The sequence below is a fragment of the Pygocentrus nattereri genome, chromosome 13 (genome assembly GCF_015220715.1).
Source record: "Pygocentrus nattereri isolate fPygNat1 chromosome 13, fPygNat1.pri, whole genome shotgun sequence".
Taxonomy (NCBI): domain Eukaryota; kingdom Metazoa; phylum Chordata; class Actinopteri; order Characiformes; family Serrasalmidae; genus Pygocentrus; species Pygocentrus nattereri.
Window position 1 is genome coordinate 36,087,965 of NC_051223.1, and position 27,151 is coordinate 36,115,115.

Below are 27,151 nucleotides of genomic sequence, written 5' to 3' on the forward strand. Positions count from 1 at the left end.
TTAATGACATACAAAACCTATTGGATTAAGCCGCTATTAACTGGAAGTAGGGTTATGTCCGTTTTCATGACGATCTTATGAGCACTGCCCTGCAGTCAGGTGCTACCAAAGAAAATAAGGGATCACGTAGCCCAGGTTAGGGGTAGGATGGATTAGTTTGGTTTAGGATACATAACAGACATGAGATCTCAGAGTTTACTGATGATATTCACACTGTGTTTTTTCTTTTTTCTGTGACCTGTGAATGAAAATCTCTGGTTTTTAAGCTCGCCAGGTGGCTTCACATCAGTCTGCATAGACGAATGCTATCGGTCTACGTCTTACATGTATGTGGACCATTCTACCAAAGCAGTTCAAACCATTAGTTTTCCAGATTTTTCATGAGCATATTTAAACAAACAAAACAAAATAAATAAATAAATAAATAAGACCGCTCTCTCAAGTTCTCATGTCGCCGCCGAAACAAAGGATTAGTTATTTTAGCCATGCCCCTGTATTTAAAGCAGGACGTGAGACTGCATCCCTGTCCCTCATGGCCACATGGTGAGCAGTTAGATGCCACTGATTTGAAGTAACTGTCTGAAAATCAGAATCAAGAATCGTCACTACTGAAAAAATTTCTACATGAACTTTGTGTTTTAATGAAATATATCATTTTAGGTCTGTGCAACTGTTCAAAGCTGTGTTAGAGTTTGAGTTCTGCTAAAACTACCCAACATTTTAAGGAGTGAAACAGTCACTACTGAGACATTGGGTAAAGTTTTGATAGGGTTATTGCTTCAGGAGTGACAAAATGGAATATTCAATCATTCATTTTAATACAGTAAACATAATTAAGGTATAGCTCAGGGGTCAGCAGCATGTGACTCCTTTACTGCCCTGTTCTGGGTCCACAGCACAATTAGACTTTTACCCTCCTTTACAGTAAAATAAAGCTCTGCTGATCATTCAACACAGTTTAACAGTAAATGGTCTTAAACGCTGGAGTTAATGTTGAACTGATCATTCACCCCACTGGTCACCATAGCAATGACAACAATATCGCTTATATCGCCTAGTTAGTAGCTAATGAATCACTCCAGCTGGTTTCCAACAATAACTGTCAAATACTAAAAGTCGCAAAGCTGAAGTCAGTTTCTCATTCATGTTTTCCCGTTCCACCTTAAATGTTGCAGCCGTCACACACTGGCGAGTCGGGCACCATTTAAGGTGGAACGGCAAAATACAAAAAAGATTGAGAAGTGACTTTAGCCTCGTAAAAAAATTAATGTTGAGAGACATTTTGTAAGAAAGTTTCCTGCCAGAGATGTGAGAAAAGTGGTTATATCGGAGCCCAACCTTAAAGCAGAGTGAAGTAAGTCTGCGTTTCAGTTATATTATATTTTTCAGCCTAGCACTTTAGCACATACTGAGATATATTTACAACCCCACTTCCAGTGAAGTTGGGACGTTGTGTAAAACATAAATAAAAACAGAATATGATGACTTGCAAATCCTTTTCAACCTACATTCAATTGAATACACTACAAAGACGAGATATTTAATGTTCAAACGGATAAACTTTGTTTTTTGCAAATATTCACTCATTTTGAATTTGATGCCTGCAACATGTTCCAAAGAAGTTGGGACAGGGGCGTGTTTACCACTGTGTTACATCACCTTTCCTTTTATCAACACTCAATAAGCATTTGGGAACTGAGGGCACTGATTGTTGAAGCTTTGTAGGTGGAATTCTTTCCCATTCTTGCTTGATGTACAGCTTCAGTTGCTCAACAGTCCGGGGTCTCCGCTTCATAATGCGCCACACATTTTCAATGGGAGACGGTCTGGACTGCAGGCAGGCCAGTCGAGTACCCGCACTCTTTTACTATGAAGCCACGCTGTTGTGGCTTGGCATTGTCTTGCTGAAATAAGGAGGACATCCCTGAAAAAGACGCTGCTTTCTTGTCTTTGTAGTGTATTTAATTGAATACAGGTTGAAAAGGATTTGCAAATCATCGTGTTCTGTTTTTATTTATGTTTTACACAACGTCCCAACTTCATTGGAATTGGGGTTATACAACCAAGATGATAAAACGGACATAAAATACTGTGGCTCTTCTGAGCATCTGGGTTGCCGACCCCTGGTACAGGATCAAAACTAAAGGATTTTAGTCTAAAGTCTAAGTCAGTAAAAAGTCCAGTAAGAGTTCTGAAATCTGTCTTTGAACCAATTTGGTAGAATGTTCCATATGTAGCAGAGTTCTGCAAATCCATTGATGCATAAAATGTTATGCAATTCATTACGTAATTAGGTTTGAATAGTTATATAAATGTGAAAAAATGGTTTTTCTCTAGACTTTTGAGGGTTAAAGGGTGCCATCCTCCCAGAGTTTCTAGGCTCATGATTACTGTTGATCGATTGCTTGAATGGCAACAGAGAATGTGTTACGCTGGAAGTGCCTCTTCAGAACTGCTCCTTTCTGCCAGTGGAGAGTCAGAGGTCAAAAGTAAAGATAACTCCGCAACCCCACAGGTACATCAAGAGGGTCACTGCGGACACTAGAAATCATTTGGTATGCGTTGAGCCCCTTGCTCTTTCACATTCAGTGAATGTGAAAATTTAGGGAATGTCAGGGTTCTGTAAGGTGACTCAATACAACAGCACAAAAAAATGAGATGAGCAATATTCTGGGTTAGCGGGAGATCCATCTGTGGCGCAGAATATTGTCTGAAGGGTGAATGTGGGGGGTGAACAGGGATGTCAGGGCTGGATGACATTGGCGATATGTGCAAAAATGCAGACATACCCATTTTTCCACATCTACTTGCTGTGGAAATGAGGGAAAAAGGGCAAAAAAAAGAAGAGGCAAACGTAAGAGGTCTTGGTTTCACACCACTCGGAACAACCGTCTGGAGAAAGGAAATGGAGTCATGCTTTTCTGATCAGAAACGCAGGGCTGAGGTCAATTCTACTGCAGCACAATCTACCAATCTTCCAATATCAAGTTATAAAAATGGCTTACTAGCACTCACTTAATATGAATTGGTGTTTCCATGAAAGAAACAAACATTAACCCCTCAAAGCGCCAGGCTTATTACCTACTGGGGCTTATTATTCAGTAAGTACAGGGACTTGCAATGCAAACTGAGCCATTTTTCTTTTACAGAAGTGTATAATAAGACTTCGGGCCCATCAGTGGGCCCTGACCATTTAAAGGGCTTAACATGGCTAATCAAATTTAGATTTCACACATACTGCTTCTGTGTCTTGCCTTTCATTTCGGCGCCCATGTGACTGGTCAGTGTTTTCACACAGGCTGCTTGTGCGAAGCAGCAGAGTGTCCCAGACGCCGCACTGATGCGGTGCGATATTTGGACAATAGACCAGGTGCTTTTTTCCCCACTCTGTGCACTCTGTCATGAAAATTTTACAGAGAACTATATAAAAACAGTAACACTTTCTATGAACGTCAGGTTTGTAAGCGTCTATAAACACATTTATAACATGTTATAATGCATTCATAAGGTATTATAAACATGGTTATAAATATTTATATAAATGAATTACACTGAATTACACTTTACAGCCAGGTTTATTATGCATTATGAATTGTTACCATAATGCCTTATAAGTAGTGTTCATAACATGTTATACTGTCCGTGCCAAAGAACTAAGTCCCTGCTTTGAGAGTATAAAGTAAAGACAAATACAAAGTTTATTTACACTCTGAGAATTCCAGTGTTTTATTTATCACCAATGGTGCTGCTAGCGCTGCGTCTTTGGGGCTTCAGTCCTGAATGTTCAGATGCTACAAACTGTACAATATTGGATACACAGTGTTAAATTAGTGCCAGGCTAACGGTGGTGCACATTAACAGTGGTGTACATTGACTTTCCCACATTGGGCAAAACACTAATGGCAGCTCTAGTTTAAAATGACATTTGAAGCCTGTAATGAGCTTTACTGTGTGTGTTTTAGTGTTTCAGTAAAGTCTTCAGTAAATACTTAAGTTGAAGCCTCACTCTTAACACTGAAGGAGGCTTTAGTACAGTAAGCTGCACTTTACTCAGAGCAGACAAATACAACTTACAAGCTCTTATAATTTGCTATGAACAGTACTTATAATGCATTCTGTTAATAATTAATAATGCATAATAAGCAGGGCTATAACATGTAATGCATTTTTGGAAATATTTACAGCCATGTTTATGATGCCGTATGAATCCATTATAAGTATATATATGTTATAAATGTGTTTATAGATGCTTATAAAACATGACATAGAACACACATAGAAAGTGTTACCATAAAAAGTTGAAAACACTTTAATTTAATTCATGATGAAACACTAGTTAAACACTATGTTTATAGTTAGCCAATTTATGTAAAATGTAATGGGTCGTATCATCATAATGCACAAAATAATGACCTAGTATTTTAGAGTCTGTACCACTCAGACACCTGGTTAATATTTTGGGGCTTAAAAACACACACACACACACACACACACACACACACACACACACACACACACACACAACACTGTTACCTAAACTGCAAAACTGATAACGCGCATACAGACTCTGTATATCAGTTTCAGAAATGATACGAAAGCTCACATATTTTTAAACATACCACACACTGACCTTTAGATAATACTGACCCCAACCCTGCTGGAATCAGATGTTACGATGCCTTTCACATCGTTCAGCAACAACACAAACCGGAGGTTTATTTGCAGCAACATAAATAAATAAGTAAACTAATAATTAAATTAAAACATCATTGTTATGAAAGAGACTTTGATGAAATTGATTCATCAAAGCAATCTGCTTGGTAATTTCATTAATTTGCTTGACATGCAAATAAATAAATAAATAAATAAATATTCCCAAGGAATGACACATGGTTAGTATCTCAGACAGGTTTATGGATCATATTAGTCATTTCTGGATTAACATGCATCACAGCAGAAATGAAAGGTAACAGCAATGAGCCAAAAGTCAGTAATTCAGCCAGCTGACCGATGCGGCACGACTGAGCACTGCAAATACAGCATGGTTTATACCATTTTATGAAACATCTTCACTTGTTTTGCTTCTTTGATGGCTGTGCAATACAGTGCGAATGCGAATAAGGGGCAGATTAGCTTGTTTCAATTCAGAAAATTCAGGAAAAAACTGTGAACTCCAGCCTGATTTCACATCCACACGCACTCAAACGGTGTGACCCTCGGTCTCAGTGTCTGAGCGAGCCTCATGCCGACACTCGCCGCCCTTCATTCATCTCTGAAACACTGCTGTCACGACTAATGAACAAAAACGTTTGTTTATTTCGGATAAGCGCTCACACAGCCTGGCACAGAGATCTAATTAGCCTGCTTACGTTTCATAATCGGCTCCATTTCACCTTTTTGGGCCGAGAATTTTCACTCTATCCGCTTAGATGGCTCCAACTACATCGCTGCTTCAAACACAGCTAATCAGCTCATTCATTATTCTCGGGGTGGGGGGTGGGGGGTGGGGGGGGGTTCTGCTTCATCTATTGTTTTATCAGAACACTGGGACGATCGTTCTGAAATATGAGCCATCTCTCTGACTTACACCGCATCTTCCACCACTTTCACAGCTTAGCAAACAAGAAGCATTTATTTGGGCGTAAAGCCAAGTACTTTTCACTGTTCCCTGATAGGAGAGACTAACACAACTAACCAATAAATCATAGATCAGAAGAATAGAATCAAATAGAATAGCACAGAAATGAGTAGAGTAGTATAGAACAGCATAATACAGCAGAATAAGAACAAATCAGATAGAATAGAATAGAGGCAAGTTCAACAGGCTTGAATAGAATAGAATAGAATAAGAATAAGAATAGAATAGAATAAGAATGTTTAACAAAATAGAGTTTAAAAGGACAGAAATGAATGCAACATTGAAGAGAATAATTAAGAAAGAATGAAATATAATAAAGTATAATAGAAAACAAGAGAGTTGAATAGAAAAGTGTATAATAAATCAGAAATCAATACAACAGTTTAGAATAGAACAGAACGAGAAAACACAATACAGTGGTGCTTAAAGGTTTGTGACCAATCTTTTGTAGAAAGGCTTGTGAGCTTAGGGTCGTTGTCTTGCTTCATGACCCACGTTCTCTTGAGTTTCAGCTCATGGGCAGATGTCCTGAAATTTTCCTTTAGAACAGCCTGGTGTAATTCAGAGTTCATTCATTGGTCCATCGATGATGGCAAGCCATTCTGGCCCAGAAGCAACGAAAAAGGCCCAAACCATGATACTACCACCACCATGTTACACAGATGGGATCAGGTAATCATGCTGGAATGCAGTCTTTTCCTTTCTAGTAGTAAACTGCAGACGGGCAGTTTGGAGAGCACTGGCTTTCTCCCTGCAACACTGCCATGCACACCATTGTGGTTCAGTGCTCTGCTGATGGTGGACTCATGGACATTACCATTAGCCACTGTGAGACAGGCCTTTATTAGCTTAGAAATGACCGTGTTCCTTTGTGACCCCGCAGACAACGGCGCGTCTTATCTCTTGGTGTGAACTTTGTTGGTCGACCGCTCCTGTCGCACTGTGGATTGGTGACTAATTTTGCCTTCAGATGATCTGTTAATCCTAAAGGTTCACATACTTTTGCCACATCTGTAATGTTTGATCATTCTCCTCGATAAATAAATGACCAAGTCCAATATTTTTGTCTCATTTGCTTAATTTAGTTCTCTTTATCTACTGTTAGTACTTGTGTGAAAATCTCAAGTTTTGGGTCAAATTTACACAGAATTGAATTAAATAATAGAATAGAAAATAAATAAATGAAACATAATAAAGTATAGAATACTGTCTATGCTGTATATTCGCTGTGGTAAGGCAGGAAAAGACGTCCAGCATCTTAATAAAGCAGAGCTTATCTACTGCTGCAAGGGACACACGGGTGAGAGGCTTTAGATACTTCAGAAAGAGACAGAGCGAGAGAGACATGGAGAGACAGACAGAGAGACAGAGAGAGAGAGAGAGAGAGAGAGAGAGAGAGAGAGAGAGAGAGAGAGAGAGAGAGAAAGAGAGAGAGAGAGAGAGAGAGAGAGACAGAGAGAGAGAGAGAGAGAGAGAGAGAGAGAGAGAGAGAGAGACAGAGAGAGAGAGAGAGAGAGAGAGAGAGACAGAGAGAGAGAGAGAGAGAGAGAGAGAGAGAGAGAGAGAGAGAGAAAGAGAGAGAGAGAGAGAGAGAGAGAGAGAGAGAGAGAGAGAAAGAGAGAGAGAGAGAGAGAGAGAGAGAGAGAGACAGAGAGAGAGAGAGAGAGAGAGAGAGAGAGAGAGAGAGAGACAGAGAGAGAGAGAGAGAGAGAGAGAGACAGAGAGAGAGAGAGAGAGAGAGAGAGAGAGAGAGAGAGAGAGAGAGAGAGAGAGAAAGAGAGAGAAAGAGAGAGAGAGAGAGAGAGAGAGAGAGAGAGAGAGAGAGAGAGAGAGTGTATGTCTGTGCTGTGGTGCAGTCTGTTCAGTTCTATCTAACAGAGCACAATTACACACATCGTCTGTTTCCCCTCCTTCACATCATCAACCCATATCACACGCGCGCACGCACACACACGGGCTCACACACACGCGCGCGCACACACACGTGCACACACACACACACACACACACACACACACAGGCTTTTCTGCATGTAAGATTGCACATTTCTCTCTCTCTCAATTTTTCAAATCAAACATGTAGCCCACTAAATCTGATTACCTGGAAAGAAATAAAGGCTGAAAAAAACATGTTTGTATTGCTCGCTCTCAACCTAGAGTCCAGAAAATCAGCAAAAAAGCACCATGGGAGAGGAAGAACAGAAAAGAGAAAAGAGATGTAAGAAGGGAAGACTGAAAGAGAACAGAAAAGAGAACAGAAGAGAAGATTTAAAAGGAGAAAAAAAGAACACTTGAGAAGAGAAGAAATGAGAAGAGATCATTTAAAAAGAGAAGACTTGAGAAGAAGAGAAGCAACAAGAAGAGAAAAGAAGCGAAGAGAAGGGAAGCAACGAGAAGAGCAGCAACAAGAAGAGAAGAGAAGAGAAGCAACAAGAAGTGGAGAGAAGAGAAGCAACAAGAAGAGAAGCAACAAGAGAAGAGAAGAGAAAAGAAGAGAAGAGAAGCAACAAGAAGAGAAGAGAAAAGAAGAGAAGAGAAGAGAAGCGAAGCAACGAGAAGAGAAGAGAAGAGAAGAGAAGAGAAGAGAAGAGAAGAGAAGAGAAGAGAAGAGAAGAGAAGAGATCTAGCCCTTTAGGTTTTCTCCCACAATTTCACGCTCCCAACTTTGTGGGAACAGTTTGGGGACGGCCCCTTCCTGTTCCAACATGACTGCGCACCAGTGCACAAAGCAGGTCCATTAAGACACAGAGGAGCCAGTTTGGTGTGGAAGAACTTGACTGGCCTGCACAGAGTCCTGACCTCAACCCGACAGAACACCTTTGGGATGAATTAGAGCGGAGACTGTGAGCCAGGCCTTCTCGTCCAACATCAGTGACTGACCTCACAAATGCGCTTCTGGAATAATGGTCAAAAATTACCATAATCACACTCCTAACCCTTCCCAGCAGAGTTGAAGCTGTTATAGCTTCAAAAGGTGGGCCGACATCATATTAAATCCTATGGATTAAGAATGGGATGTCACTCAATTTCATATGCGCGTGAAGCCAGACGAGCGAATACTTCTGGCAATGTAGTGTATTTCTCACTGTTGTCAGGAGAAAACCTAATACAATTATATTATAAATTATACAATATTATAGTATAAATTTTGATAGCAGCGAGATATATTATATATATATATATATATATATATATATATATATATATACATACACTATCACTACTTTAACACCACATCTCAAATAAAACAGGCAGCTATCAAGCCTTTCTAGCTTCAGCTCCACCTTGAATTAGTTTTCTTTTCCTCACTTTACACAGAATCCACACCTAACACACCAGATCAAATACACTGATCAAAGGCAATGAGTTTAATCCATTTTTAATTGGAACGCAACACACCTTTGTCTCATGATCCCCAGAGTACCTATTAGCAGTGCTTTACGCTGTTAGAGCTCAGTCTCCTGTCAGTCTGCAGCATAGCCTCTCAGAGACACAACCTCTGACCTCATCATAATGCAGACTCAAACTGGGGTCTGATGAGTCAGCTCCTCTGGGGGAGCGCTCTGTCAGAAAGAGCGAGGCAGAGAGAGAGAGAACCCTGCAGGGCCGACTGACACACTCTGCTTAAATGAAGGTGCCCAGCTTCAGCCTGGAAGGACTCATGTGGAATATGTCATCATTGATTGTTTGACCAAACATTTATCCAATTTATTTTTCTTACTATGACTTTCTGTCTCGCCAAGAGGCCATTCCTTAGAAGCACCTGCTCCTGCAGGGCTATTGACCCGTTTACGTTCAGTGTTTTCTCCACTGTAATATACTTCATCCACCAAATCAGGAACATGGAACCCTAAAAAGAGTGACGAGCCTAACACTTCTTAACTCAAGCAATCCTGTGCTCATTTCTCGGACTGCCCAAGTCCTTTTACGAGAGAGTGTTACGTAGTCAAACATAAAAGATTGTGTTTTTGGTCATCTCAGATTTCCATAGTAACATCATCTGTGCATTTTCACAGGCATTTTCCCAGACTCACTATAACACTTCGTATGCATTTAAAGTAATTCACTGCTGTCTGAACACCTTGTATCTTCATTTTTGTCATTGTTTACATAAATTGAAAATGCAAGTTGCCCTTTACATTGTATGTAAATTTCCTGATGAATGGAATGAAAGAAATGGCCCAAAAATACTTGGAAAAAGTTTGGTTCCACTGACTTACATTAAACGTAAAGTATGTTTTTCCTTCTATAAAATGACCACTTTGGAGATACAAGGTTTTGTTTTGACAGCAGCAAATGATTTTAAAGCTTCACTGTATTGAACTGATCATGCCTGTGAATTACAGGGGCCAGACTTCTACAGCAAACATAACTGGTTCCTCAAGCTGTTAGAATTAACAATGCCTCTGGGGTTAATCATAGCATTTTACTGTTGTAGGAACAGAACCTACCATCTCCATTTGTTTCGTTTTTCAGTTTTTGACATAATTTGAAAATGCCTGTTGGTCTTTACATTGTGTGAAAAGTTTATGATGAATGGACCAACAGAAACAGCCCAAAACAACTTAGAAAAGGTCTGGTTCCCTTGACTTACACTAAAAGCAAAGTAGGGATTTTCCTTGGCCTGTAAAGTTACCGTTTTGGAGACACCGGGTTTTGTTCCAAGAACAGCGATTTGCACACTTCACTTTGGGCTGAATCGTTCATAAACTGTAGCTGCTGGAAACAAAGTTTGTGTTTTCTTTTGAAGCTGATATGTATAGGATGCTTATATAAAACAATGTTTAATATAGTCCAAATACTTTAAAAATAATTTAACACTTCACTCTCACTTTGTCTCCACAGGACAAAAAAGTTGTTTTATCTACTGTATAAATTAGCAGGGGGGCTGTCCAGTGGTCTTGATCACCCACCCACTAATTTAATCAACTCTTTCTTTTTTTTCCCTCAAAAAACAGAAAAGCTTGTTCACTTTCAATCGGTGCTTTTGTTCTGTGTGTTAGTTGACTGGCTGCCAAATCAATCAGAAGTGGTGACTTGTTTTGAGTCTTTCTTGCTGTAAGTTACATTCTAGCACTATTAACCTACAAACATCAAGAAAATTATCATACATGCAATATTATGCAACTTAGGCACCAAAATGTCAAAGGCCAACTTTTAGTCCTATTGCAACAGCAGTAGCCCTAGAAAGGTCATACAGGCTAAGCTAGTGATAGCCACAGGTGGTGTTAGGAGTCTTGCCCAAGGACTCTTATTGGTATAGCGGACGGTGCTTGCCCTGGTCAGGGATTGAACCCCAGTCAACAGTGTAGAAGGCAAAGGTGTTAACCACTACACTAACCAAGGTCAAGGTATGTAGCCTCTTTTTTTGGTTCAGATTGCTTCATCCTAACGGGAGTTACAGCAGAACATTCTGGGCCTCTTTCGAGTGAATCACCCTGTATCATGTTATACAGTGTCAAAAACAGGCAAGTTTATTAGAGATTAGTAAACAACTAAACATGGTTTGAGGCAAGTTTGTGATAATTTAGACTAACTGGTGCTTCGATTACTTGTTAGCAACATTAGCTATGCAGCTCCAGTTCAATTCTAAAGACTTTAGACACCAACAACAGGCTGATCAACTAGCATGTTGATAGAATGAGGGCAATAATGTGTAAATTGAATGTTTCTATTGCAATAAACTCGAGAATGAAGCAGCGTTTTCACCTAACTCCACAGAGACTGGAGCTCAGCCCAGATGCTAGAGGTACGTTTAGTAGAGTGGAAGCAGGAGGTGCATCACAGTCCATCCCAGCAGAAGTAGAGACTGTTAGTGTTTTAGCTTTGAACTCACCCCCTCGGCCTTCTCCTCTGTGTTGGCCAGCATCTCCTGCAGGGCACGGACGGACAGTGACTGCTCCAGCACAAACGTGCATATCGACAGGTCTGGCGGAACATTCTGGAAACAGAGAGGCACATGATTCAGCTCCAGGCGCAGGTAAGCTTCCCAAAAGCTTTGCAGAGCATGAAGATCACTGATCTGGTAGTATCTTCGGCCATCAAACATGATCATGGCCAAATCATGGGATGAGTTATTGAATGATTTTTATAAATGAGCGTGTTTACTGTGGAAAACTAAACAAGCTAAAGAGAAAGCTGTTCAGATCTTGACATTTTTCTTTGCAAAAACTGTAAAACTTGAAACAACTAACCCAAGGTCTTTGTAAATAATGCCAAAGGCTGCCTGTTTTCTCCACTGGTTGTGATGGCAGCACTCGAACCTTTCAGATGTTAAAAGCACTTTTGGGTTAAAAGAGTTTCACAATAGATTGAAAAAGAAAACGAATTCAATTCAAAGAAAAACCTGATGAAACCTGATATTCGTACCAATGAAGTGTGCCTAATTTGGAAGAAAATCAACAATGAAAATGAAACATAGAATAGAATAGAACTTACAACCATTTGTCACTGTTTGCACACTGAAATTAGACCTCTGCATTTAACCCATCCGTGCAGTGAAACACCCACATATATACACACTAGTGAACAGACACACTAGGGGGCAGTGAGCACACTTGCCCAGAGCAGTGGGCAGCCCTACCCATGGCAGCCCACGACTGCCCCATAATTCAAAGAGTCAAATAAAAAATGGTCCATTTGTCTCTAAACTGCAAAAAAAGGCATATATTAGAAATTGTTTGATATGTTATGCATTATGTAATAAAATTTTCATGCTATAAAAACAAAATGAACTGCTGTAGTTTATTTCCCCTCATTGTGAGTGGATTTATGCACATATTGTGCATGCTTTGCAGTAAATTTACATTTTCTTAAAACAGTCCGTCATGAATTCATCACGGATGTGAAGTCACACCCATAAACACATTTACATACGACCATCCATTCAGCAGCATAGTGATGTGGACCATCTGCAGGCTGTAGAGTTATTGGAGTGGAAGATTTTGGGGAAACTATTAAACATTGTGCTGTTTCTGACAGTCAGTAAGCAAACCAATCATTCCAGCTTTCCAAAGGATCTAAGAGGAATGGCTAAAGATTAGGTTTTAATGACATTTCCAAGAATTTGATTCTAAACTAAACAGGTTATTCCATTGAATGTAAACATGACATAATATGGGCAACCAATCAGAATAAAGGTCATTTACATATATCAGTCTTAACCATTAAGAGAGCAATTATATATATATATATATATATATATATATATATTTAATTCACTTTTCTGCATGAAAATGGTCTTTGATTTATTTTTTCGGACCGGCTTATTAAATTCCAAAACAATAAAATATGTATCAATATAAGTAATCATGTGTGCAGGGGTCCTTTTGGAGTATGTTGCCTTGAGGTAACATTGTGCGACAATGAGAAGAAACGGTATATATCCATGTTCCTTCAAGTGGTGAGACCTGGCTAAATCCATTTTACTGTCACACATTGTTGCTTCTAGGCAACAAAAATATTCCTGCAAATTCTCAAAAAAATTTATACTGAATGTTAAAAAAAAGGTTTAAATGTGCCCACTAAGATTTACATCTATTTACAGCATTTAGCAGACACTCACTAAGGGATAGTACGACCAAGTACATGCTTTTTATTGACTTATTCAAACTCTTCTCTTTATAGTTAACCCTACACTGTCAGAAATCAAGGTACAAACAATGTAAACATACCCTCAAAGGTACAACAGTGGTTTTAAGGTCCAATTCTGTCCCCTAAACAACCTACCTATTTGTACCTCTTCATAACCCGATCGTTTAAAACAGAATAAAATAAAAGCCTGGAGTCAAGACGGGGTGTGTGGAGTCAATAGGACTTAGAGAATATAGTTCCAATGGATTATGTTTCAGTTATGTTCCCTGACTAAAGGTACTGAGATGTACCCTTGAGGGTCCCACCCCAGTGACAACAGAGGTACTGCCCCAGTGACAGTTTCATACCTTTATTTTGGAGAGTGTATGATTGTCTTCAAATATGTATAATGTCATTGTAAAATGAGCAAAATTAGTTTGTTGCCCTGAAGCAACATCATGCAATAGAGGGTAACAAATACAGTCTGTTTAATTCTAAAGGATTTAGACAGATTTGAAAATGGTCATGTAAAAATTTCAGGTGCACAAAACCATAACAGTAGATTTCAGGGGGAAATAAAACATGAGAAAATGCAGAGTAAAGGTCTTTAAATGTTACCCATGATGAAATACAGCCTTCAAACTGGCCATATGCTTCTTGTCACACTGAGTTCATCAAAAACTATGTATGATTTGTGCATCATAGCTCGGCCTAAAAACCCTGCTACACAGATCAATCATTATTGATCGGTCCAGACTAAAATACTCAATCAGCATTATTGGCCTCTCTCATCCCCTGGTGAGGCGTAAAGTGTGTGATTATGAATTCATTATCTCCTAAAGCACACTGAAAAGGCCATTTAACCCCTTTTCATTGGCGAATTAGAGGAGCAATCTGCTGTCAGCAGACTTAGTATTTGTTTGTTTGCTGTTGTTTATCAACAGGAAACAACATGTAAAATCTGTGTGTACTTACATTATGAGCAGTGAAAACCCCATCCATTTAAAGGACTATGCACAGATTAGATAATCTTTACCTTTATGAAGTAATTAAGTAAGTAAGCGATACTTTTTTAGTCCCACAAACGGGGAAATTCCACCTCCGCATTTAACCCCTCCGTGAAGTGAAACACCACATACGCACCAGTGAACACACACACTAGCGGGCAGTGAGCACACTTGCCCGGAGTGGTGGGCAGCCCTATCCACGGCGCCCGGGGAGCAGTTGGGGGTTAGGTGTCTTGCTCAAGGACACCTCAGTCATGGACTGTCGGCTCTGGGGATCAAACCGGCAACCTTCCGGTCACAGGGCCAGATCCCTAACCTCCAGTCCACAACTGCCCCCCATATTATGACATGAAAAACATACATACACTTTGAGTTACATGTCTAGGGCCTGGAGGTTATGGCCTGGAGGTTAGGGACCTGGCCTTGTGGCTGGAAGGTTGCCGGTTCGATCCCCAGAGCCGACAGTACGTGACTGAGGTGTCCTTGAGCAAGACACCTAACCCCCAACTGCTACGGATAGGGCTGCCCACCGCTCAGGGCAAGTGTGCTCACTGCTCACTTGTGTGTATATGGTGTGCCACTTCATGAATGGGTTAAATGCAGAGGTGAAATTTTCCCGTTGTGGGACTAATAAGGGTCACTTAATCTAATTAATTGATTACTGTACTGAAGATGAAGGATGGCGTTCCAGTGTGAGGTCTCTATTGTAATGTTGGAGATTTTAAGTGGAGGAGTCAAGACGATACACTCATAATTCACCTTTCAGAAAATGGATGGATGGACGGATGGATGGATGGATGGATGGATGGATGGATGGATGGATGGATGGATGGATGGATGGATGGATGGATGGATGGATGGAAGGAACTTCTATGAGGTATGTCTAAAGCAACATGGCAAGTTCTCCAAAAGACTGGAAACACAAAGTGTTATAAAATATATACCAAGTTCCTGGCATATATAGAACGACAGTGTTTTAGGGCCTGTTCATAAAAATAAAAATAGTAGATCTTGAGAATAAAGTTATAATATTTTGAGGAAAAAGTTGTAACATTTCAAGAAAAAAGTCATTAAAGTGCCATTAATACCAGGAAAGATCACAGCATTGTGGCCAAAGGCTTTGCAAAGGGAAGGCAGCACCTCCTCGTGTTAAACATGTTGGTGGAGTTATACTTTCATATCGATTCACCCATAAAGAAATACTCAGTCTCCCTGTATCTCGTGACACATCAGCACCAGATTATTAGTATAAGAAACAGCTGAAATGGCTGAGCAGCAAACGGTGTTTATCTAGAATAAAGAGCCAGACGGACTCAAAGGAAATTGTCTGTCTGTTTAGTTGAAGGACAATCTCAGGCAGGGTCATCGACATGGCTATCAGGGGCTACATCTGCACACCATTCAAAGAGAGCATGAGGTTTCACAGAGTGGAACTCAGTTAGCCTACTGTTATCCTCTGTGACCAGCAAACTTTGCTGGCTTGGTGTGTAAAATGGCCTTTTACAGTTAAAGTAACACTACTTGAGTTTACATCACGATACTAGCATCAGGTTTATAACAGACATTACTTACATGAGCTGCAATACTTCTTGGTCTGGGAAAAGGGCCTAGCTTGGTTTGAACTGTCCTTAAATAATGCCTGGCAAATTCAGACATGCTCAGTAGAGCCCTGTTGGACTGATCCATTAGGGGGGGCGGTGTTCATGGGATTCACATAGGTTTGAAAGGTTGCTGTTTTCATTTGATCTTGTTCATTCGGTGTGTTTTCTTCTTTCAAGAATCCATTTCCCCCCTACAGGAGAAGGACTGGTATGTGCTGGGTTGGGTAGACCAGTGGATGTCTATTTAAGGAGCTGAATGCGCTTCTGTGCTGTTGTGGTTTGGCTTCTTCTGCTTCTTCTGCTGCTTACAATCTTTCCAGTGCATATCTACCCCCACTTCCAAGCAAGGTGTGACATTCTCGAAATATTACGACTGCTTGGAAGCAGAGATTGTGATCGATTTCTCAGCTGTAGTAGGCTCTGGCGATGGTAGAAGATGGAGTTGGTTGTAACAGTCATGGTTTTTGAGTTCAGAGTTGGGTTACACACGTATAGTAAGACAAAAAAGCAAAAAAAACACCATGTTGTTCTTCCCGAACTGGCCGCTGCAGCTACGCCGCGCTGCTGCTGGAAACGTTTGTTCCTTGGAGAATAAACTGGACTACCTCTGGATCCAGCGGGCTACCCAGCGTGAGTTCAGAGACTGCTGTGTTTCTGTTTTTACACAGACGTGGATGACGAGCTCCAATGGCCTGCTGTGCTTGACTCGAGGTGGAGGCCTGTGTTTACATCAACACTGAATGGTGTAAAAACGCGGCGCTAGTCTCTAGTCACTGCTCACCGCTGGTGGAGTTTGCGATTATCAGAGCCAGGCCATTTTATTTCCCTAGAGAGCTAACTAAGCTGTACATGGCAGCAGTGTATATAGCTCCCAGCGCTAATGCTAACGCCCACTGAATGAGCTGTACAGCGCAATCAGCGACCTCCAGGACACAAACCCAGACGGACTGTTTATTGTTGTCGATGATTTCAACTGTGCTAATCTGAAGTCAGTGCTCCCCAAATTTCATCAGTATGTGGACTTTGCAACCTGGGAGGCTAATGTGCTGGATTTTGTTTACACAAACATCACTGGTGCATACAGGGCTGAGCCCCGCCCCCATTACGGCTACTTAGACCACTCATCAGACGTACCAAACCAGACCAGAAGCAAATGAGAACCTGACCGCCAGGAGCTATCTCTGCTCTTCGGGACTCTTTTGAGCACACTGACTGGGAGATGTTCAGAAAAGCAACAACTTCCGCTGACTCCATCAACCTGGAGGAGTATACAGAATCAGTGACTGGAATACATCAGCAAGCGCATTGATGATGTTACTGTCTCCAAACTCATCACTACACACCCCAACCAGAAGCCATGGATGACTGCAGAGGTGCACCTGCTGCTGAGAACCTATGACAAGGCTTTCAAGTCAGGGGATAAGGCAAGACCCAGGATAGCTAGAGCCAAGCTTTCCCGGGCCATCAGAGAGGCGAAGCGCACCTACTCAAAGAAAATCCATGAACATTTTCAAGACACTACAGACACACGGCGCATGTGGCAGGGAATCCAGGCCATCACCAACAACAAGTCACCTCTACCTGCTTGTGACGGTGATGCCTCCCTTCCAGATGCGCTAAATAACTTCTACACTTGTTTTGAAGCACAGACCAGCGCAACAGTGCGGAAAACCACACCTCCTCCAAATGAACAGGTACTGTGTCTGTCCACAGCTGATGTGCGGAGAACTCTACACAGAGTTAACCCACGAAAAGCCCCAGGATCTGACCGCTTAACAGGCAAAGTGCTCAGAGAATGAGCTAAACCGCTGGCTGATGTTCTCACAGACATATTCAACATCTCTCTGAGCACTGCAGTTGTTCCAACATGCTTCAAGTCCACCATCTTCATCCCTGTGCCAAAGAAGTCTCCAGTGTCCTGTCTCAATGCCTATCATCCTGTTGCACTCACTCCCATCATCATGAAGTGCTTGATGGCACATCTAATGGCACATCAAAGACCTCACTGGACCCACTTCAATTTGCATATCTCCCCAAACGCTCAACAGATGACACCACACTCCACCTGGCTCTCACCCACCTGGATAGTAAAGACACCTACGTCAGAATGCTGTTCATAGACTTCAGTTTAGCATTCAACACCTTCATCCCTCAGCAGCTGGTTGAAAACCTGAGCCTACTGGGTCTGAACACCTCCCTCTGTAACTGGATCCTCGATTTCCTGACTGAGAGACCTCAGTTAGTCAGGATAGGAAATAACATTTCCAGCACCACCACACTGAGCACCGGTGCCCCTCAGGGCTGTGTGCTCAGCCCACTGCTGTTCACTCTACTGACTCACGACTGCACTGCAAAGTCCAGCTCAAACCACATCAAGTTCACTGATGACACAACTGTGGTGGATCTGATCAGCAAGAATGACGAGTCAGCGTACAGAGAGGAGGTGCAGCAACTTACTTGTATGTACTGGTGCGGAACCAACAACCTGTCTCAGAATATGGACGAAACTAAGAAGATGGTCGTTGACTTCCGAAGAGTGCGAGGTGACCACCTTCCTCTTAACATCACTGGCTCTGCTGTGGAAATCGTCAGGAGCACCGAGTTCCTCAGTGTCCACATCACAGAGAACCTCACCTGGTCCCTCAACACCAACTCTGTAGCCAAGAGAGCCCAGCAGTGCCTCTAGTTCCTGCGGAGACTGAGGAAGGCTCATCTCCCCCCTCCCATCCTCTCCATGTTCTACAGGGACGACCATTGTGGACGACCCCATCCATCCCTCACATGCACTTTTCTCACAGCTTCCATCTGGCAGAAGGTACCGGAGCATCCGTGCCATCACTGCCAGACTCTGCAACAGCTTTTTTCCTCAAGCAATCAGGCTTTTGAACTCACGACTGAACTGAAAGCCACACACACACACACACACACACACACACTCCTCTTTTGATGCTCTTTTGCACTGGAACTCTGGAACTTGCTGCTAATACAGTGTTGTTGACTCAAGTGCCGTGTATATCTTACCTCAGGAACTGTTGCTCACGTATTCACAGATCACAGCATGTTAAATAATCTTTGCACCTTATTTCACACCCCTACCTCATGCTCAGAAATGAGCGCTGTGTCGCCGCTGCACTGCCCCTTCTGTTTACTTTGACTAATGTTTTATTTATCGTATTTATTGTTTTGTTTCTAGTCCAATTTGTTTTGCACATTTATGTCCACACGTTGCACTTTGTGCTGTCTGTTTTGTTCCATGTTGCACTGTGTTGTTCCTGGAGGAACAGAATTTCACTCCACTGTGCACTCGTACATGGATGGAAAGACAATAAAGGCCTCTTGACTTTTCCTCAAATTCATCCAACTTTATTCTTTAAATATTACGACTTTATTCTCAAAGTCAACTATTTTTATTTTTTTTAACAGTGGCCCTAAAATTCTGTCCTAATACAGAGCATCAATTTGAACACTTTTTTTTAAAGTATAAATAAGAAGACGCACGTAGAACAAATGTCAGTTGATGCGAGTTAGATTAGACAATTAAAGTTGAGCAGAATTTAATTAGATGTTTTTAAAGTTGATATGAGTTAGATTAGACATGGTTAATTTTGAGGTTAGATTAGATGTGGTTAGAGTTAAAGAGAGTTAGATGTGGTTAAAGATGATATGAATTAGATCAGACACGTTTAAATTGATATGAGTTAGATTTGACGTGGTTAAAGAGAGTTAGATTAGACACGTTTACATTTATCTGAGTTAGATTAGACACGTTTACATTTATCTGAGTTAGATTAGACATGTTTACATTTATCTGAGTTAGATTAGACATGGTTAAATTTGATCTGAGCTAGATTAGACACGTTTACATTTATCTGAGTTAGATTAGACATGGTTAAATTTGATCTGAGCTAGATTAGACACGTTTACATTTATCTGAGTTAGATTAGACATGGTTAAATTTGATCTGAGCTAGATTAGACACGTTTACATTTATCTGAGTTAGATTAGACATGGTTAAATTTGATCTGAGCTAGATTAGACACGTTTACATTTATCTGAGTTAGATTAGACATGGTTAAATTTGATCTGAGCTAGATTAGACACGTTTACATTTATCTGAGTTAGATTAGACATGGTTAAATTTGATCTGAGCTAGATTAGACACGTTTACATTTATCTGAGTTAGATTAGACATGGTTAAATTTGATCTGAGCTAGATTTGACACGTTTACATTTATCTGAGTTAGATTAGACATGGTTAAATTTGATCTGAGTTAGATTAGACACGTTTACATTTATCTGAGTTAGATTAGACATGGTTAAATTTGATCTGAGCTAGATTAGACACGTTTACATTTATCTGAGTTAGATTAGACATGGTTAAATTTGATCTGAGCTAGATTAGACATGGTTAAAATTGATGTGAGATAGATTAGACATGGTTCAAATTGATCTGAGCTAGATTAGACATGGTTAAAATTGATGTGAAATAGATTAGACATGGTTAAAATTGATGTGAGATTGATTAGACATGGTTAAAATTGATGTGAGATTGATTAGACATGGTTAAATTTGATCTGAGCTAGATTAGACATGGTTAAAATTGATGTGAGATAGATTAGACATGGTTAAAATTGATGTGAGATAGATTAGACATGGTTAAATTTGATCTGAGCTAGATTAGACATGGTTAAAATTGATGTGAGATAGATTAGACATGGTTAAATTTGATCTGAGCTAGATTAGACATGGTTAAAATTGATGTGAGATTGATTAGACATGGTTAAAATTGATGTGAGATTGATTAGACATGGTTAAATTTGATCTGAGCTAGATTAGACATGGTTAAAATTGATGTGAGATAGATTAGACATGGTTAAAATTGATGTGAGATAGATTAGACATGGTTAAATTTGATCTGAGCTAGATTAGACATGGTTAAAATTGATGTGAGATAGATTAGACATGGTTAAAATTGATGTGAGATAGATTAGACATGGTTAAATTTGATCTGAGCTAGATTAGACATGGTTAAAATTGATGTGAGATAGATTAGACATGGTTAAAATTGATGTGAGATAGATTAGACATGGTTAAAATTGATGTGAGATAGATTAGACATGGTTAAATTTGATCTGAGCTAGATTAGACATGGTTAAAATTGATGTGAGATTGATTAGACATGGTGAACGTCTAGACTAGACAAGGTTAAAGTTAAAATGAGTTAGATTAGATGTGTTTAAAGTTGATATGAATTCCATTAGATGTGGTTAAAATTAATGCAAGTTATTTAAAACACTGTTAAAGTTGATATGAGTTCAATTAAATGTAGTTAAAGTTAATCTAAGCTATTTAAGACTTGGTTAAATTTGATGTGAGTGTAAGGTATATATAAAGAGTATATATCTTTCTCTTCTTAGATATTTATATATTTATATATTTAAATTCTATAAGGGGGCACCTAAGATTTTCACTCACTTTCCACCTGTATAAATGTGATGCGACAATAAACGTGATTTGATTTGAGTTACATTACCATGGATATCAGTACCTTGGAGTTGGAGGTGGACTCCAGGAAGCAGAGTCTGTTCCCAAATCCCTCAGCAGCCAAGCACAGTTTCTGCTGCTCCTTGTGAAGTGTGGCTGAACACTGTAATACCACCTCATCATCCTGCACACACAGAAAAAAAAATACTGTTAGTTGAAAAAATACGACATATTTACAGATATAGCAGATTCTCTTATCCAGACTTACAGGGTCAGCTGAACCTCTACTTTTAGGACAGTTGTCCAAGAAACCTACACAAAAATAATGAAAGTAAACTAGATGGATTAACACTATTTCAAGTGCTAAACGGTACCAGTGAGTTAAACAATGCCAACAGCCTCTTTAAACGTCTCTCGGGAGGTGGTGCGGACTTTCAAACGGTGCCACATGAAGCACTTTGTGCTTTCCTGTTTTCCACTTTCATCCGGCGTCACTTTCCTTTTTCATTATGCATCAGGCAGCGAGTCTCAGGACAGATGAGCATCAGTGAAGAGGGAGCCTGATCATCCCACCACTCCATCTCATTGTTCCACTTTTTCTTTTCTGAAACTGATGGAGTTTTGGCCAATAACGATAGCTGGACAACATGTTTTCCTTTAAAAACGAAGCATAAAAATGTTTTTATTGAAGCTCTTCCCTGAATATGAACATCTAAACCTGCTGAAACTATTTAAAAACGAAGCTGAATTTCAGAACTGTGCGCTTCTCTACAGATGTACACAATAGATATGAATAGATAAGAAATGCACAGTAAGCTCCAGACTGTGTTTCTCTTGGATGCTACTGCTGAATTTCAAAGTTTCACCAATTTCCGAGAAGCCAAACAAAAACAAATCGGGAAGTGACAGTAAGGGAGGAGACTGAAAAAACAGTATGACGGAAAAGTCTTGCCTGGTTTAAATGGAGGAGCTATTTGGACCGGCTGTCAGTGAGGCATGGGTGGTGAACACTGACAGGTCTGACAGGTCAAACACATGAAGCGCTCTCTGCCTCAGAGAGTGAACAGCAGCTCACTCCCTGTCTCATCACCCCAGTGACAGACAACTGCGAAAACTAACTAAATAAATAAATAAAAATAAAAAACTGCGGTGGAATCTCACTTTACTCACTAAACGGGCATCAAAAATGTCTGACATGCAGCTAAACATACCCAGCGACAGCACACGTCAATCGTTATCACAACAGTCATGAAAATGGCCAAAAAAGTGACCACACAGACGGAGAGCCAATATACATACAGTACTGTTCAAAAGTTTGTCATCTCATCTATATAATATAGGAACATCTGTTTCTGTCTATGTAATAATAAACTACACCCCAGTAGTATTTTAGACATTTCATCCAATATTTCAAGGAGTTACTGTAAGTAATGTACTAATTACAATTATCTGTGTCATTTTTATCTCTATGTTTCATTACAACTTTTACCATTTTTTATAGCTTTGTCAATCATTATGAAATGAATTACAGCTCTATTCATCATTCTAACGCTTCACTTGAACCCTGTAACATTGACCTAAACACGCTCTGAATGTTACCGCAGATGTCATGTGCTGTAATAAGCTGTAATGCAACCACCACAGGTAATAAAACCACCTATTTCCCACCTCACAACGTGATTGGCCGAGAGGTATTCGCTCTTTAGGCATCACTCATTAATCATATTCATCTGTGATGTAGCGCCAACAATCAGCCGTTAGGAAGCCACAACAGTTTAACTGAAAAGAACTGTAACAAGCAACACCACGTCCGAACAGCAAGTGACACAAATGGGAGACGATGACAAAAACAAAAGTGAGCACGATTCAATGAATGAAGCTGTACATTACACTCAATGTGAGTGAGGGCCGGTCGGCTGTTTTTCACCTTAAATACAGCAGTTAAGCCACCTTTCATCAAAACACAGTGAAACTAGTCAAAAATGTAAGAGGAGAAAAAAAATAAGAGGCTGAATGACGCCTCCTCTAATTTTTACAAGGATATAAAACAAAATGTGAAAATTGCTTGACCACTGGTGGACACGGCTGCTCTTTTCAAAAACCAAACAACCCCCCCCTCCAAAAGCAAACAAAAACTAGTCAAGCCACAAATCCTCACGACTCATGTGAATGGCCTATTTAAGATAAGATAAGATAAGATAAGATAAGATAAGATAAGATAAGATAAGATAAGATAAGATAAGATAGGGCTTTATTGTCATTCACATCACATGTGGTACATGAGGTGGAACGAAACATTGTAGTCACGGTCCAGTCAATCCCCAAAGTGACAAACAATAAACAATAAATAGAAGGTGCATAAAGGGGAGCACAGATAACAGCAGCATGGACCATAGCAGTATGAGTGTGAGGTAGAAGGTGTACATCTTTGGTATTCATTTTCTTTGTCATTTAGTTTATGTATCCCATAGTCATGTATAGATTATTACAGTTAAAATTGCAGGAAAACTTGTTTATTACTTTAAAATATGACCCTTCATACATGACTGTGCTACAGCTCACAACTGGTGCTTGGAATTCGAGATAATTGATTTAAAAACCTTTATTAATAAACTGTAACAAGAAGGTTTAATAGTTAAAAGAATTAATTATTTTATTTTAAAATTAAAATTAAATGAAAAATTTAATTAAAAATTAAATTGTAACCCTAACACGTTTTTTCAAGTGTTCAAGTGGACACAAAAATTGACGTTTCTGTAGAATTGCCCATATGCATTCAGATAAAAAGGGTGATATTAGCTTGTTGTGTGCTTTTTATGTGCAACATCGTCTGAGCTTAGTTGTGGTACGCCTGTATGCTGTGTCAAAACACTACTGGGGGAATTTCAACTGGTATACTGGATGGATGAGTATATTACCCAACACTACCATGAGTACAATCCTGGGTAATCAGGCAGTGAGGATGATACGAAATTATTTCTTCTGAACCGCATAGTCACAAACCTGCAACATCTAAATCCTCTCGGATTTCTTTAGTCCCACTGAATGGAAATGCCAGCAAACAGCAGGTCACTTCTGAAGTTATTATTAGCTATTACACCTAATACGTTCAACTTTCAAATACATATTTTGGAAAAAGTGTTCTTATTTTGAAACTGGTTTAAAAGAGCTACAAATGAGTTCTAATTTTGGTCCAACTGTGCAGCACAACACTGTCAAATGTCCATGGAAAATGCCAAATAAAGCCTCCAGTCTCTGTAGTTCACCACTGAAAGGACAGCACAGCTCAAACAGATGATGTCCTATGACAGCAGCATAAAGGGAAACTGAACTAATGGCAGTAAAAACGCCTCGTGGGATTGGGATTACGCGTTCAATACAGTCTCATCAGCCATTAAATCACCCTTGGACAGGCTCGAGTTTGACCTTTGACCTATGAACAAGAACTCTTGTGGACAGAGGCTCTGTGGAAGCACTTTACAGTAAAGGATTTTGACTTAAAGTAACTGAATGTAAAAAAAATCATACGTGCTTCAAATTGTTCATATATGCAATTACACTTGAAATTCATTGGAATTAGCATCAAACCCTGACTGACTGAAAGCTATATAGTCTTGGATAGTGGGTTGGGATAGTGTAGTGGGTAACACCTCTGCCTTCTACACTGTAGACGGGGGTTCAATCCCCACCAGGGCAAACACCCTACACTATACCAATAAGAGTCCTTGGGCAAGACTCCCAACACCGCCTTGGCCTGCCTGTGTAAAATGATCAAACTGTAAGTCGCTCTGGATAAGAGAGTCAGCCAGATGCCGTAAAATGTAAATGTAGTCTTGCAGAGCCAGAAGTAGAAGAAGAGCACCCCCTCACATATATATATATATAAATCACTTATCTGATGATGGCTCAGTTTAGACAGTTGGAGACAACACAGCTGACAGCAACACCAAATCACTTATAGCTTCATCCCTCTTTCTTATTCTGCCTTGTTTTTCCACTAGAGGTGGGAGATATGACAAAAATACAATATTGCGACACTTCACCTAACTATCAAAAACTGTGAAAACAATTTTTATTTAATATTTTCTCTTCTGTCTCTCTCCTTTTTTGTTTTTCTTCTTTTCCTCTTTCTTTCTTTTTCTTTTTTCTCTTTCTGCATACCTCTCGTTCAACATCTTCCCTCTCTCTCTTTTATCTTTTCCTCCATCTTCCTCCACTGTATCTCTCTCTCTCGCTCCATCACCTCACTCTCCCACTTGCTCTCTTTTTCTTCCTCTCTCCACTCTGAGTAACTCTCTCTCGCTCCCTTGCTCTCTCTCACTGCAGCAGGTGATAGACAGTAGATGATGTAGAGAATATAGAAGTCTGTGTGTGTGTATGTGAGAGAGAGAGAGAGAGAGAGAGAGAGAGAGAGAGAGAGAGAGAGAGAGAGAGAGAGAGAGAGAGAGAGAGAGAGAACTCCAGGGGATCCTGTAATTACAAGAGAGGGCGACACACACATCATTCTTGGCAGGTTGCCAGGTTGTCTCTGCAATCCCCCACTGCAGGAAAGCCCTGCTAGTGTCCCCCATAAACCCACTGCAGTGACTCAGCCAGCGCGGGGGCTGCGCGTGAGTGGGGCGTGATTTACAACAAGCTGCAGACACGTCCCCTCCACAAACCATCAAACCATCAAACACACAACACCCTCCTCCAATCGTGTAATCACCCCAGTGTCACCCAGAGAGAGAAGGAGAGAAAGAGAAAGAGAGAGAGAGAGAGAGAGAGAGAGAGAGAGAGAGAGAGAGAGAGAGAGAGAGAAGGAAATAAGGGTGGAACTGAGATAAACAGCAGTGCAGGAGAAAAAGAAAGAAAGTGACCAAGCATGATGAATACAGAAGGGGTGGAGAGAGAAAGAGAGAGAGTGAGAGAGGATAAATAAAACAAAAGAGAAAGTAAACAAGCATGAGGAATAGAGGAAAGGTGAGGAGAGAGAAAGAGAGAAATACACACTGGGGGAAGAGGAAAAGGGGGGGAAGACGACTGTTCGAGCGTAAGAGACGCAGAAGGGGTGCAGAGCGAGAGAGTGAAAAGGGTGGAAGGGAGGAGGGAAAAGGGGTGGAAAAGATATTAATGGCAGAGCGAGAGAAGGAGAAAATGAGTGAGCGAGCATAAGAGATATAGAAGGGAAGCAGAGAGAGAGTGTGAGTGAGTGATGTTCAGGTGTGCTACACTAAAGCAGTCTGCAACTTCTCAGCTACAGATCCCCACTAGCAATCACACACACACACACACACACACACACACACACACACAGTCAGTGCCACAACATCAGACAAACGCACAGAGGTCTTTACATTCACTCTCTCTCTTCATTCAATCTTTAGACACTCAGCTTTATACTGTTCCACAATGAGAACTGATAAACCAGTGTTAGTAGGAGAACATTCTAGAACTGTGTGAACTAGGTGGGGGGGCACTCTAGAACAATGCATTCTAGAACAATGCTAATCCAAGACAGTGGTCTAGAACTGCAACAGGGGAGAACATTCTAGAACAATGCTAATCCAAGACAGTGGTCTAGAACTGCAACAGGGGAGAACATTCTAGAACAATGCAAGAGAGCAGTCTAAAACTGCAATTAAAACTGGATCTTTATTGATCCTGGGGGGAAATTGCGGTGTTTCAGTAGTAACACGTATAATTACACATAAACTTACATATACTATGCAGAAAAAAAGAAAATAGAAGCAAATCTAGACATAAGTTACAGTAAAAGAGAAATAAAATAAAGTATAAAAGTAACTATTTACATATTCACATGGCATATGAGACAGATTCGCTGTATTTACAGACAGCAGGCACGGAGTG

General features: G+C 40.3%; 1 protein-coding gene across 30 annotated transcripts in view; it reads right to left on the reverse strand.

Annotated features, from left to right (window-relative positions):
* ryr2a (ryanodine receptor 2a (cardiac)) overlaps nt 1–27,151 on the reverse strand; it is a 352,340-nt gene that overhangs the window by 236,978 nt on the left and 88,211 nt on the right. For 12 of the 30 annotated variants that reach the window (XM_037544129.1, XM_037544144.1, XM_037544127.1 and 9 more), the window contains exons 2-4: nt 21,351–21,485; nt 11,474–11,578; nt 2,790–2,810 (exon numbers count right to left, since the gene is read on the reverse strand). In XM_037544129.1, the coding sequence (XP_037400026.1) occupies nt 2,790–2,810; nt 11,474–11,578; nt 21,351–21,485 (261 nt within the window). The remainder of the gene's footprint in view (nt 1–2,789; nt 2,811–11,473; nt 11,579–21,350; nt 21,486–27,151) is intronic. The other 18 variants (XM_037544154.1, XM_037544155.1, XM_037544139.1 and 15 more) reach the window with 3 other exon arrangements.